General features: G+C 35.8%; 1 protein-coding gene across 1 annotated transcript in view; it reads right to left on the bottom strand.

The window, feature by feature from the left end:
* Positions 1-5,447: 5,447 nt before the first annotated feature.
* Positions 5,448-14,593, bottom strand: part of SHC4 (SHC adaptor protein 4) — a 117,206-nt gene continuing 108,060 nt past the window's right edge. The window contains exon 14 of the mRNA XM_011355177.2: positions 5,448-7,847. Coding sequence (XP_011353479.1) covers positions 7,692-7,847 — 156 coding nt within the window. The 3' untranslated portion in view covers positions 5,448-7,691. The remainder of the gene's footprint in view (positions 7,848-14,593) is intronic.

Genomic DNA, 14,593 nt, shown 5'->3' on the forward strand with positions numbered 1-14,593 from the left:
AAAGGATAGAGATGTAAGGGTGGGGGGAGCACATGAGGAGGCAGTGTTTATAATCCCTTATGTAATGCTTTATAATTTGGTAAGTTCTTCCACAGACACTAGCTCATCTGGTCCTCACAACAACCCTGTGAGGGGCTAGGATAGGTATTATGATCTTTTACGGCGGAAGAAATTAACAAAAGAAATTAAGTGACTTATCTGTGGCTACGAAGCCAATGTACAACAAAGACAGAATTTGAACCCAGTTTCCTTATCTCCGAATCTAGGACTTGTCACTACTACATGTAAAATACAAGAATTAAGCACCTAAGTCACAAAAGATGCTAAATAAAGAATAAATTACAGCCCCTTTGTTCTAAAAATATATTTCAGTGGAGTTATGGACATATTATAAGCAATCAAATTTTCTTGACTGTCTATCCTATTTAATTCCTGGCCTAAGTGCTTGAATATAAAGCGTGAGGCAGGACCCCTACCTTCAAGGTACCCACACTCTATTTGAGGCACAAGATGCTTACATAAAAAGACAAGACACAAAAATCATTTACTGCATGTAATAAGAGTAGAATAGGCAATAATTCTGGGGGAAAATGAACATCTGATGAAGGCTCTACCAGGGAATGTTCCTAGAGGAAGAGAGTCAACAGGAAGGCTAGACCAACAAAAGCAAAAGATTCTTATACTTAGAGATGAGATTGGAGAAGTAGGCAGGAAGAAGGTAGTCAGTAGAAGAGCTTGAAACCTGGAGGAATGGGAAAGGCATTCTACAGAGATAGAGCTTTTAAAATGTAGTAATACTATTTAAAGATTATTTATATTCTGTTGCTATGTATTTACAGTTGATTGGGCTGGAGTACATACTGGAATCTGAGGTAGTAAGGAAAAATCAGAAAGTTATAATTGCTGTAACCCAAATGCTACAATATTCTGAGAATGAATGGTTGAAAAATACAAGTGTGAATGTGCAGAGGGTAACAGGAGCTTACGGAATGGGACAAAGGAGTTTATCCAAGAGAGATTTATGAGAACGGGACAAAAATATGATGTGCTAGAGATGGAAACAGAAGTACTCAAAAGAACTGAGAAAGATCAGACCATTATTCATAGTATATTTATTCAATAATATTTTTTGAGCATATACTTTGTGCCAAGCACAGTTCCAGGGGTTCATTTAATGTTGACACACGGGTCAAACACCTGCCATAATCAAACCCTTCTCATAGAATCTGTTCTTGCCAAGAGCCACTATGGCCTCACCATCATCACCTTGCCACCACCCGAAGACCTAACCATACCTTACAGGGTCAAAGGTGAGCACCAGACCCAAGATAGGCCATTCATATTCCCTTCCCAAGTAACTGAAATAAGACTTCATGAAACTGAGTCAGGCAGTAACCATATGGAAGAGAAGCAGACTTTTATGTCACATGTCTATATTTTATGGGAACTATGCTACCTCCATAACTGCGTCATCTATATGGTGGAGCTTAGATTGAAAAGCATGAACTTCTGTCATTCAAAGCCATGGATCTGTCTGGTTCTTCCACTTTGTGAAGTCTGATAGTTCAGCTTTTCCTTGGGTTCTGTGAACCTTAAAACATCTTTTGACTTGAGCTGGCCTGGGTCATGTAGGAGTTGAATAGTGTTCCCCTAAATTTCATGTACACCCAGAACCTCAAAATGTGACCTTATTTGGAAACAGAATCTTTGCAAATGTAATTAGTTGATATGAGGTGGATGTGGATGGACCCAAAATCTAATGACGTGTCTTTAAAGAAGAAGAGAGGACGAAGAGGGACACATGGGGAGAAGATAGCCATGTGAAGTGAAGATGGAGGCAGAAAAGCCGAGTTATGTTGCCACAAGCCAACGAACGCCTGGGGCCACCAGAAGCTGGAAGAGACAAAAAGGATTCTTCCCTAGAGCTTTCAGAGGGAGTATGGCCCTGTAAATATGTTGATTTCAGACTTCTAGCTTCCAGAACTGTGACAGAATAAATTTCTGTTGTTTTAAGCCACCTAATTTGAGTTACTTTGTTGCAGCAGCCCTAGGAAATTAATGCAAACAAACATTTATGACTAAGATGCATTTGTGATGATAGATTGATTATATTTAAAAAGTCTAGACCAGTGACTCTCCAAACATCATCCACTGCCCATTCAAGGGTCTTTCTGATGGGCCATCGAATGACACAAGCACGCAAGTTATTTCATCAGTTATCATGGAAAAATTACCTGCAATTTTATAGGTTTTTATCTTTACATATGGCTAAGGTTTACCTATTAAGAACCTACCAAGTAAAATATTAGAGGTTACTAATGTTTAGAATTCATAAATTAAAATCAGCACTTTATTCAAGTTTACCAAGAGTGGTTATTCATCATTTCTATATTCAACATTGCAAAGTTTCTGCCCAAACACACCAGATAATTAATATTCCCACTTTTGGGAGAAGAATGTTAATAATGATAAACTTAAGTTTATCAAAAACTTTATAGGACAGTATTTTGGGACATAAAATCATATGAATGAGATCATATTCTTCCCTTAAAAGTAAATAAACAATTCCTATCATTCCTCTCCAGTTCTTAAGTGTTGCTGGATTACTTTATCTCTACCAAAAAAAAAAAGGGGGGGAAGATGGGTTTGGGGATGAGATGTATGTGGCATGGTAGGCCTTTTGTATCTTTGATGGTCTTTGGCCAAAAGAGTGTGAGAACCAACTATCTGAATTTAATATTTAAGATTTTTAGTCACAAGTTTTTAAATCAGAAAACCAGTAAAAGCTATCAGAAGAGGTGATGATGACCATTTGATAAAGATCCAAATCTGCAAGAATTATATTCAAAGTAGAATGCAGACCCTCCCAAAAATCACTCCATTTATGTTTCTCAAAATACTCAGTAGATTACAATGGAAAGAAAGAAATATCCAAACAAGATTTAAAAGTGGTGTATGTTTTAAATGCTTACATAACATGTTTGATGCATATTGACAAAATACAACATAATATAATCATAGCATTCAAAAAAATACTACATAATTTAAATTTTAATGGCTTTGAACATATAGATAGTATAGTCCAGTAATGGGACACATGCTTAAAATTGTTTGATGTTCTTCTGTTGTCAGTCATATTCTTGGGAGTGAACCTTGGGGTGAAAATGTGAGTGTAAATGATTTACTAAGGAAGGGCTTCCCAGAGAAAGTGTCAAGAAATAAGGAAACAAATCCGAGAAGGGGAAGAGGCCATGCAGCAGGGTGCCCATCCCAGCCTGACTCACAGGGTGCTCTGCAGTATAATCAGGATGAGGCAAGGGAGCTGGGCTTTCTCCCACTCTCCATCAGTGGTGGTCGTGGGGAAGTGGAAGAGGAAACTCACAGGTTCCTCTGGCTCTTGGTGTCTCAGAGTAGCTCCCCTGGCCCGAGGCTGTCCTCAAAATAAACAGTCACTGAACAAGCAGTTAGGAGCAAAATTCACAGAAGCCAGCGGAGGGGCATACGGCTATGGTTCAAAGGACCCAAAGGGGCCTGGAGGAGCTGACAGTATCTCCTACAACATCAGTGTTTGCCGTCCTCTCATCTTGTCAACATGTCTCTAGAGATGATATTATATATTGACATTTGAGTCCCTTCATGAAAGTAAGGTCTCATGCAGCTCATCCAGTGGATGCCTCCTAGTTCTAGAATAATGGAACAAGGATGACCTAGATGATCCTACCACCATGTTCTGTGGATTTAGTATGTTCAGTGAAACTGCCAAGAGTTAATAGAGTATCAATCTTCAAAAATCTTTTGATGTATCTCAGTTTTGCCCACTAACTTTTTTAAAATTAAACTTTTTGAGAAAATTGTAGATTCACATACTGTTGCCAGAACTAATACAGAGAGATCTCCTGTAAGCTATATTCAGTTTCTGCCAATGATAACATCTTGCAAAACTATAATACATTATCATAACTAGGATATTCACATAGATACAGTAAAAATTCAAAACAATTCCACAAAAGAATCCCTCATGTTGCCCTTCAGTTATCCTTCATGCAAATAATTGTATGCACATCCCTTCTTCCTACTGACTTCCTCCTTACCTCCTAATCTGTTCCCCATTTTCATAATTTTATCATTTCAAGAATGTTATATAAATATAGCTCTATAGTATGTAATCTTTTGAGATTAGCTTTATTTGCTATGCATAATTCTCTGGAGAGTCATCCAAGTTGTCTTATCAGCATCTCATTCCTTTTTATTGCTGAGTAGTAGTCCATAGTATAGATGTACCACAGTTTGTTTAACCATTCACCCACTGAAGGAACATTAGAATTGTTTCCAGTTGTAGGTTGTTACAAGCAAAGCTATTATGAACATTCTCGTACAAGTTTTTGTGTGAACGCAAGTTTTCATTTCTCTGTGATCAATATCCAGGAGTACAATTACTGGGTTGAGTGTTAGCTGCACATTTAGTTTTTAAGTAAACAAACAAATTGCTTTCCAGAGTGGTTGTACTAGTTTACATTTTCACCAGAAATGTATGTGTGATCCATCCCAGCCAGCGTTTAGTGTCATCACTATTTTTCATTTTACCCATTCTGATAGGTATACAGTAATATCTCCTCGTGGTTTTAATTTGCATTACTCTGCTGGTTAATGATGTTGAACATGTATTCATGTGCTTATTTGCCATCTGTATATCTTCAGTAAAATGTCTGTTCATGTTATTTTTCCCATTTTCTAATTAGACTTTTTTACCTTTGAGTTTTAAGAGTTTTTTTAAAATATATTCTAGATACTAGCCCTTTTTTGAATATGTGATCTGCAAATACTCTCTCCCAGTCTCTAGCTTGTCCTTCATCCTCTTAGCAGTCTTTCACAGAGCAAAACTTTGTCACTTTGATGAAGTGCAATGTATGAGTTTTTTCTTTAATGAATCATGTCAAGTCTAAGAACTCTGCCTAGCCCTATATCCTGAAGAATGGCCTCTAAGTTTTTCTTTCATAAAAGTTTCATAGATTTACATTTTACATTTAAGGTCATAATCGGATTGAATTAATGTTTATATATAAATTGTGAAGTTTATTCTTTTGCATACAGATGCCCAATCGCTCCAACACCATTTGTTGAAAAGGCTGTCCTCTGTCCATTGAGTATAATGCCCCTAGCCTCCGCCTCTTAGAATCACTAGGACTGGTTGGGTACCTCCACTACAGGCCATAGCTCCTTAAAGGCAACCCTGCCACATAGCTCTCTCCTTCTGTTACTGCTCCCCTCTCCTCACACCTTCCCTGGCCCCAGGGAACTACATCCTCCCCTGTGGTTCCCCATTCTCTGCCCACATCTTTATTAAATTCTCCTCAAATTACCCAATTTAAGCAAGCCATCTGTTTCCTGTCAGGACCCTGACACATCCTACAAATGACAAATTTTCCAAATCCCAAACATCAGACATATTGTCACAAAGCAATAATCATTTATTTATTTTTTTTGAAAAGTCATTTACAGATATTTATAGGCAAATAGATTTCCACATTAAGACAGATGAAGATAAAAGTGTCATTAAAATAGCATGCAATCAAACATTTCTTTGTCGTTTCATTTTGTTTTAACTGTGTCTGTGGTATTTCTGAGTGTAGTATTTGCTCATCCAAATACTATACCATTACAGTTCAAATACTGATTATCCACATGTACTGCTCACATCATTTATACTCTCTGCATCTATTTGTATCAGGAACTTGTTCTTGCTTCTAACACTCTGCTCAAGCCAGACTGAGACCACAGCCCTCCTCTTTCTCTAACAAAGGTTATTAGATCACCCATAAGTTTCTATGATCTCTACCCCTCCTGATTTACTTTATGAAGACAGGTAACCAAGAACTACAGTGTATGCAAAACTGATGAAAAATACATTATTTCCTAGTTGTATAAAAGGAAACAGACCTAAGAAATTAATAGCAGAAGTAAAATAAAATCATAAACCTTTACATAAAAACATTAGAGTTCAGTGTGCTCAATTTCTGATAATTTCTAGCCAAAAAAAGTCTCCCATATTTTATTTAAAACTTAGCAAATACATCACAACTACAAATATTAAGTTGTATCTACATAGCCAAAGTGAAGTGGAGTTAAGGCAATTGTCCAGATAACTCAGGCTAAGAATAAAACCCTCTCTATAATAATAACCATATCTCTATATGTAAAGGCAAGTAAAGGAATGAAGCAGTTTTCTGCTACTCAAAACAATTGAACCTACTTGTACTGTATTTACTTATGTTATTCCAAAGTTTCAATGTTTTTGACTGAAAGGTTTGGGGTTTCTGCTATCTGAATGTTGATCTCAGTTGTGCCATTCATTCTGAGTACAGACACAGATTAAGGAAAACACTGAAGTTGTTACCTTAACTATACAGACTGGTTATCAACACTGACCCCTAATAAATGGCAAATTGGCTTTTTATAGACCCATATTATGTTAGGGCTGAAATGGACTTCTGAATTCATCTAGCCCAGCTCTCTCATATACACAGGGAAACTGGAGCCCAGACAGGTTCAGCAACTGGCTCTTGGTCACATTGACAACAACCATCCCAGAGCTTTTCCCTATATGACGCTTAATGACACCATCGGTTTACCAATGAGTCTACTTGTGACAAATAGTTTTGTTTACTATGTTTTCTCTCTTCTGCATTTTTGTCTGGTCATATCTAAAAAAGGTGCTATGGATACATTAGGTGAGGGACTATCATTCAGTCATAGCCAGTCAAGAGGCTATCTCCCCATACTTGCAATAAATTCAGTATTTTAAATAGTAATGGAACCAATCTGGATACTGAATGTGAATAACATTGTTTTGTTTGCCATTGTTTAAATGTGTGTTCTCAAGAACTTTTTTGGTGGCAGGGAAGAGGAGAAAGGATAAATATTAAATCAGAAATGACCAATAGTTTCGGCCTCTTCAGGTTGTCATGTTCTGCATACAAATAGTCCAAACAGCAAAAACTGAGAAACACCTGGCCAAACAATTTAGGCCCCAATCCTTTAACTAGCAAATGGGACAGGCCAATGAAATAGATCAATGCTTTCGATGGCTTTTGATTTGATTCCACTGGCATAGACAATTCCACTGGCATAGATAAATTCAATGTCAAATTTATTTTAACACTGAAGTGAAAGTGTTACTAAATGGAAAATATAATAAAGTCAATATCCAACAAGCAAATTGCTTCTTATTTTTATAACAAAGAAAAACTTTTTTTGGCAAATGGTTCCATTGTTATAGAATATGAAGACACTTAGAACTAATCTCCCCAATATGAAAATGTCCCCAAATTATCAAGTTGAAAGGCACATACCACTGCCCAAGCAGTTCATTCAAGTTGTCTTTAGCATGTGAAATTTTAATTGTGCTTTTAGCTTGTTATCAATGCAATATGGCCTTAAAAAGTGACATCCGTGCTTACGTATAATTTATTTTCGAATGGACCAATCCTTGTCCCCTTTTCTGACTTTCACTTTCTGAAGATCAATTTTTGTTAGTTCTTTGTTTTATCAAGGACCTAATCCATGATGGTCTTGGAAAGATGCACTTTACAGTTTGTGTTTTATTTTATTTAGAAACCAAGTTTGAATTATCTTTTTGTCCTAACACAAAGCGGAGTTTCTTGAAATATCAGTGTGATGGTATTTCCATAATATCATTTATTTGAATGCAAAAGTCCTGGATTGTTATCTTTTCTTACTGGTTGTTTAAGGCTTACTTCACTTCCAGAAGAGATGATTGGTAAACTATTATCCATGTGGTATCTGATAAGGTGGCCAACATTATCGAATACATGATCCTTGGTCCTCACCTTGAAAAGTAAGCATGAAAGAGTTTAGGTTAAATGATAACAGTTCTCTTGAAAGATGTAAACAATTGGGGTGAGGGGTGGAGACAGACATATCCTTGACGTAGATATTTTGCTGAATAAAAAAAGAAAAGGTGCTTTTTAACTCTGCCTTTAGAACATTTTTTTTCATTCCCTATTGTCTTTTTAAAGTAACTGTCCTTCCCCGTTAGAAAAATGATAAGCACTTGTCACCCAGTCCAAATTTGCAATCCATCTCTTTGCCATGTTAAGGTTTGATATATTCTATTATGTCACTATTCTTATAAATATTGAAACGTGTTGTACACAAGCATGAAATTTAGGATTATAATTAAATCCCACCAAGCAGAGTGCTTCCATTAATATCCTGTCTGTGTAGAAGCAGGCCCTTCTGGAGAAGTCCTGCCTCTCCTTGGGGGCTCAGCACAAATCCTGTGCCCTCCAAAAAGGCTCTCAGACCTTTCTAATAGGTATTTGTGTCTCCTTCCTGTAGACTTCAGGGTAGTGAGTCATAAATATTTGTTACATAGAACATCTTATCTGCATGCCAGAGGAACTCAGGTGCCCTAGGCCTACCTTCTCTTGTGGACTTTCCTCTCTAGTGTTATTACATGCTCACCCTACACATGGGCAGAAGACATTACTCTCCACCGTGACTCTAATGGTCAGTAGCCTGGCCATGATATACTCCTGTTTGGAGGGTGGCTGGAAACTGTCCAGGAGAGGGAAGGCATGCAGCCAGGGAGCACCTTGTTATATAATTCTGCTACCTCTCCTTAAGGAATTCTTTAGGTTCTCTCCAGATATTGGTTTTTAGAATATTAAAAAAAAACACACACTTATTGGTATAATTGACCAAGTTTGAATATGAACTGTGAATTGCATAATGGTATTATATTAATGTTTTAATTTCTTGATTTTGATCATTGTACTATGTCAATGTAAGAGAATCTTCTTAGAAAATACAAACTAAAGGATTACAGGGATAAGAACATGATGTCTCCAACTTACTCTCAAATGGCTTCAAAACTGGTAGACATTTATTTATTCCATCTCATTCCCAACCCAAGTCAAATCAGCTGATTAGTCCTGTCAGTCTGTGTTCTTAATTTTAGCTCATTCTGCCCTCCTCTCCGTATTTCCCTTGCTTCCATTTCGGTTCAAACTTTTACTGTTTTTTACCTAGAATCCCCTAATTACTTTCTCTGTCCCTGGTCTTTCCCTTCTCTCTAATTGATCTTGCATATAAATGCCAAATTAATCTTCTTAGTGGCAGGATTATAAACTAACCGCTCTGGCCAAATATGCCAGGAGGTGTTTTAGTTTTCTGGGGAGTAAGGTGGAAGAGAATTTTTAGGTATTTCACATTAAAAATGAGGGGAATTCATGTCAAATCTGGTTTTGTGTCTTCCTTGGAAAAATCGAATCTGACTACATCAGCTCCCACTCCAAATGGCAGCAAGCGACTGGAGCTGAGTGGTGACTGCCCCCTTACACAAAACATGCACTTTCCAGTTCATCACAATCCACCATACCTTTTGCTCATTCCTTCACTTGCCCAGCTTTACACACTTACTGTACTGGCCAGGCCCTGCAAACATCTGCTGCTGTGAACCCAATTATATAGGCTGTGTGTGTGTGTGTGTGTGTGTGTGTGTGTGTGTGTGTGTGTGGTAACAAACCCATAACAGATCTATTCTTTGAACAAATCTTTAACTGTACACTAAATAGGTATCCCTCGTTTTAATGCACTTTATTTTATTGTGCTTTGCAGGTATTGCATTTTTTACAAGTTGGAGGTTTGTGGCAACCCTGCATCAAACAAGTCTATTGGCACCATTTTCCATCTGCATTTGCTCACTTTGTGTCTCTGTGTACATTTTGGTAATTCTCACCATTTTCCAAACTTTTTTATTATCATTATATCTGCTATGGTGATCTTTGATGTTACTATTGTAATATTTTGGGAGCAAAATGAACGACACTTAAGAGAACTTAATTAATAAATGTTGTTTGTGTTCTGACCGCTCCATTGACTGACCATTCCCCCGGGTATATGTCTTTTGGATAAATACCCAGAAGTGGGATATTTGGATCATATAGGAGTTATATTTTTAATATTTTGAGGAAACTACATACAATTTTCCATACCAGCTTTATATTCACACCAACAATGCACAAGTGTTCCAATTTCTGCCCAAGCACATTTGTTCTTTCCAGTTTTTTTGATAATGGCCAGCCTAACATGTACGAGATAAGATCTTACTTGATTTGCATTTCTCTGACAATATTGTTGTTGAGCATCTTTTCATATACCTGTTGGTCACTTATATATCTTCTTTAGAGAAATGTCTGTTCAAGTCGTCTGCCATTTTTTAATCAGGTTATTCGTTTCGATTTTGATATTGAGTTTTAGGAGTTCCTTATATATTTTGAAAATTAATCTCTTATCAGATATATAGTTTGCAAATATTTTCTCTCATTCTGTAGGCTCCCTTCTCACACTGTGAATTGTTTCCTTTGTTGTGCAGAAACTTTTTAGTTTGATGTAATCTCATTTGCCTATTTTTGTAATTGTTGTCTGTGTTTGGGGTGTCATATCCAAGAACTCATTGCTAAGAACAAAGTTATAAAATTTTTCCCTTATGTTTTCTCCTAGGAGTTTTATAGTTTCAAATCTTACATTTAAATCTTTAATCTATTTTGAGTAGAGTTTGCGTATGTTATAAAGATAAGGGCCCAATTTCATTCTTTTGCATGTGGATATTCAGTTTTCCCTAGAACTCTTTGGAAGAGCCTATCTTCTCCCCATTGTGGATTCTTGACAACTTTGTCAAAGATCATTTGACCATAAATGCATAGATTTGTTTCTGGGCTCTCTTTACTATTCTATTGGTCTTTATGCCAGTACAATCCTGTTTTGGTAACTGTAGCTTTATAATATGGTTTGAAATCAGTAAGTGTGATGCCTCTCCAGCTTTGTCCTTTCTCAAGATTGTTGTGGCTATCTGGGGTCCTCTGTGGTTCCAGGTGAATTTTAGGATTGTTTTTCCACTTCTATAAAAAACAATGTTATTGAGACTTTAATATGGACTGTGAATCTGTAGATTGTTTTAGGTAGTATAGGCATTTTAACAATATTAAATCTTCCAATCCATGAACATGGAACGTCTTTCCATTTACTTGCATCTTCTTTAATTTCTTTCAGCAATGTTTTGTGTACAAGTCTTTTGCTTTAAGTGTACAACTCTTTTGCCTCCTTAGTTAAGTTCATTCTTAAGTATTTTATTCTTTTTATAATGCTATTGTAAATGGGATTGTTTTCTTAATTTCCTTTTCGGATTGTTCAGTGTTAGTGTATAGAAATGCAACTGATTTTCATATGTTGATTTTGTGTTCTGCCACTTTGTTGAAATTGTTCATTAGTTCTAATAGTTTTTTGTGGAATCTTTAGAGTTTTCTTCATATAAGATCTTGTCATTGAGATCATTTTACTCCTTCTTTTCCAATTTGGATGCCTTTTATTTCTTCTTCTTGTATAACTGTTCTGGATAGTACTCCTAATATTATGTCAAATAAAAGTAGTAAGAGTGACATCCTTCTCTTGTTCCTGATATTGGAGGAAAAGCTTTCAGTTTTTCACTGTTGAGTATGATATTAGTGTGGGCATTCTATATATGGCCTTTACTATTCTTAGTTTGTTGAATTTTTTTTTTTTAAATCATGAAAGGGTATTGAATTTTGCCAAATGATTTTTCTTCATCTATTGAGAAGATTGTATGATTTTTATCCTTCATTCTGCTAATGTGGTATGTCACATTGATCTTCATATGTTGAATTATCCCTTGCATTCCAGGGATAAATCCCACTTGTTTATGGCTTATAGATAACCCTTTTAATGCATTGTTGAATTTGGTTTGCTAGTATTTTGTTAGGGATTTTTACATCTATGTTTATCAGGGATATTGGCCTATAGTTTTCTTTTTGTGTAGTGTTTTTTTTTGTTTGTTTTTTGTTTTTTGTTTTTTTTTGGTTTCGGTATCAGGGTAATGCTGGCCTCATAAAAGAAGTTTGGAAATATTTCATCCTCTTCAATTTTTTGGAAAAGTTTAAGAAGAATTGGCATTAATTCTTCTTTATATGTTTGGTAGAATTCACAAATAAGCCATCTAGTCCTGAGCTCTTCTTTATTGGAAAGTTTTTGGTTACTGATTCAATCTCCTTCCTAATAATCCATATGTTCAAATTTTCTATTTCTTTATGATTTAATCTTGGTAGATTGTATGTTTTTAGAAATGTATCCACTTCTCCTTGGTTATCCAATTTCTTAGTATATAATTATTTTTGGTAATCTCTTATAATCATTTAATTTCTATGGCATCAGTTGTTTATTTGTTTCTTTTTGCTTTTTTATCCCACATATGAGTTAAATCATACAGTTCTTATTCTTTTCCATCTGACTTATTTCACTTAGTATAATACTCTCAAGATCCATCCATATTGTCATAAATTGGCATCAATTGTAATGTTTCCTCTTTCAGTTCTGATTTTATTTATTTGAGTCTTCCTTCTGGTTTTCTTAGCTAACTTAGCTAAAGATTTGTCAGTTTTGTTTATCTTTTCAAAAAACCAACTAGTTTTGTGGATTTTTCCTAATTTTTTCTCCTCTTTCATTTATTTCTGCTCTAATCTGAATTATTTCCTTTCTTCTGCTAATTTTGGGCTTAGTTTGTTATTCTTTTTGTATTTCCTTGATGTGTAAAATTAGATTGTTTATTTGAGATCTTTCTTTTTTTTTCAATGGAGGCATTTATTGCTGTCAATTTACTTCATATTGCTTTTCCTGCATTCCATAGTTTTAGTATGCTGTGCTTTCATTTTCATTTGTCTTCAGATATTTTCAAATTTTCCTTTTCATTTCTTCTTTTACTCATTGGTTGTTCAAGTGTATGTTGTTTAATTTCCACATATTTGTAAATATTGTATTTTCTTTCTGCCATTAATTTCTAATTTTACTCCATTATGATTGAAAAAGATACTTGGTAGGATTTCTAACTCAAATTTTTTAAGACTGGTTTGTGACCTAACATATAATCTATCCTAGGGTTTGTGACCTAACCTGTTAATGTTTTGAACGTGCTTGAGAAGAATGTGTATTCTGCTGCTGTTGGTAGAATGTTCTGTAGATGTCCATTTAATCTACAGAGTTGTTCAAGCCCTCTGTTTCCTTATTGATCTTCTGTCAGGATGTTCTATCCATTATTGAAAATGGGATAATGAAATCCCCTACTATTATTGTTTTGCTGTCTATTTTTCTCTTCAGTCATGTCCATGTTTGTGAAATATATCTGAGTGCTCTGATTTTAGGTGTATATATGTTCATAATTGTTATGTCTTTCTAATGAATTGATCCTTTTATTATTATATAATGTCATTGTCTCTTTTGACAATTTTGACTTAAAGTCTATTTTTTCTGATATATATAATGTCATTGTTATATAATGTCATTGTCACTTTTGACAATTTTTGACTTAAAGTCTATTTTTTCTTATATAAGTATGACCACCCCTGCTCTTTTGGTTATCATTTGCATGGAATATCTTTATCCTTCTCTTCACTCTCAACCTATGTGTGTATTTAAATCTAAAGTATGCCTCTTATAGAAAGCATATAGTTGGATCTTCTTTTGTTTAATCCATTTAACTATTCTACATCTTTTGATTGGAGAGTTTAAACTATTTACAATTAAAGTAATTATTGGTAAGGAAGGACTTATTACTACCATATTGTTGTTTTTAGTGCAAGATCATTTCTGTCTATAGGCATCCTCTGTTACAGCAGTACATCTTTTATTGGCTTAATACCATTCTACTGCTCTGCCTGTTCCTATGGTTCCTTCCCTACACTCCAAATGTCCTCTCTTTTTAAGTTTGGCCCTCTTTCAAGGTTCGTCTTACATGTCAGACCCTGCAAGAAGCCTTTCAGTTTGACTCCTCCAGAGCACTCTTCTATCCTGAGAAACATCACAATGCTTTGGTTGAATCATTCTTATGTCATTTTTCTTTGTAATTATCTAAGCATCAATGAATTTATAGGCACCCTGAGAACAAGGCCTATGTATATGATTTTGAGCAACGGTCACCTGTGGATCCCTGTACTTCTACGTAGGCATTCACTTAATTCATTGCACCGAACAGAAAAGGGCAGAAAGAAGCTGTTTTCTATTTGATCCTACAGGGTGGATCCCACTCAAACTCCTCCACTAATCTCAATATAGCACTTTCTGCTCCAGCTGGACGGTTCAAGAAAAAGTAAACCCTTAGCCTTGAACACTCTTCAATATAAGGCTTTGGATCTATCATTCAGAGTAACCTTAATCACAACATCCTATAAATACTATAATGAGAAGTCAGTAATACCTTGCCTTCAGGATCCACCAGAAGAAGATGTTTTGCCTGGCCTCCCTGTAGTCCACTCAATACATATTGGCCAGGAGATGTTGCACTTTCTCGAACCAAAAAGTCCCCATCCTTAATTAGGAGGCTCTCTGCTGCCTTCCTGCTAAGCTTGCCATGGTAGCATTCTTCATTCCGCAGCTGCTGCTTAATGTGTGGCAAAGAATGTGAGCTGGCAGGCTGGGCCATGGCACCTGGCTGAACAGTTTCTGGTGCTTCTGAAGTCAAAATACAAAAGAGAGACATCACCAAGTTGTCTCCTCATCCATCCAT

This window comes from Pteropus vampyrus, unplaced genomic scaffold, assembly GCF_000151845.1.
Source record: "Pteropus vampyrus isolate Shadow unplaced genomic scaffold, Pvam_2.0 Scaffold19, whole genome shotgun sequence".
In the NCBI taxonomy this organism is placed as follows: domain Eukaryota; kingdom Metazoa; phylum Chordata; class Mammalia; order Chiroptera; family Pteropodidae; genus Pteropus; species Pteropus vampyrus.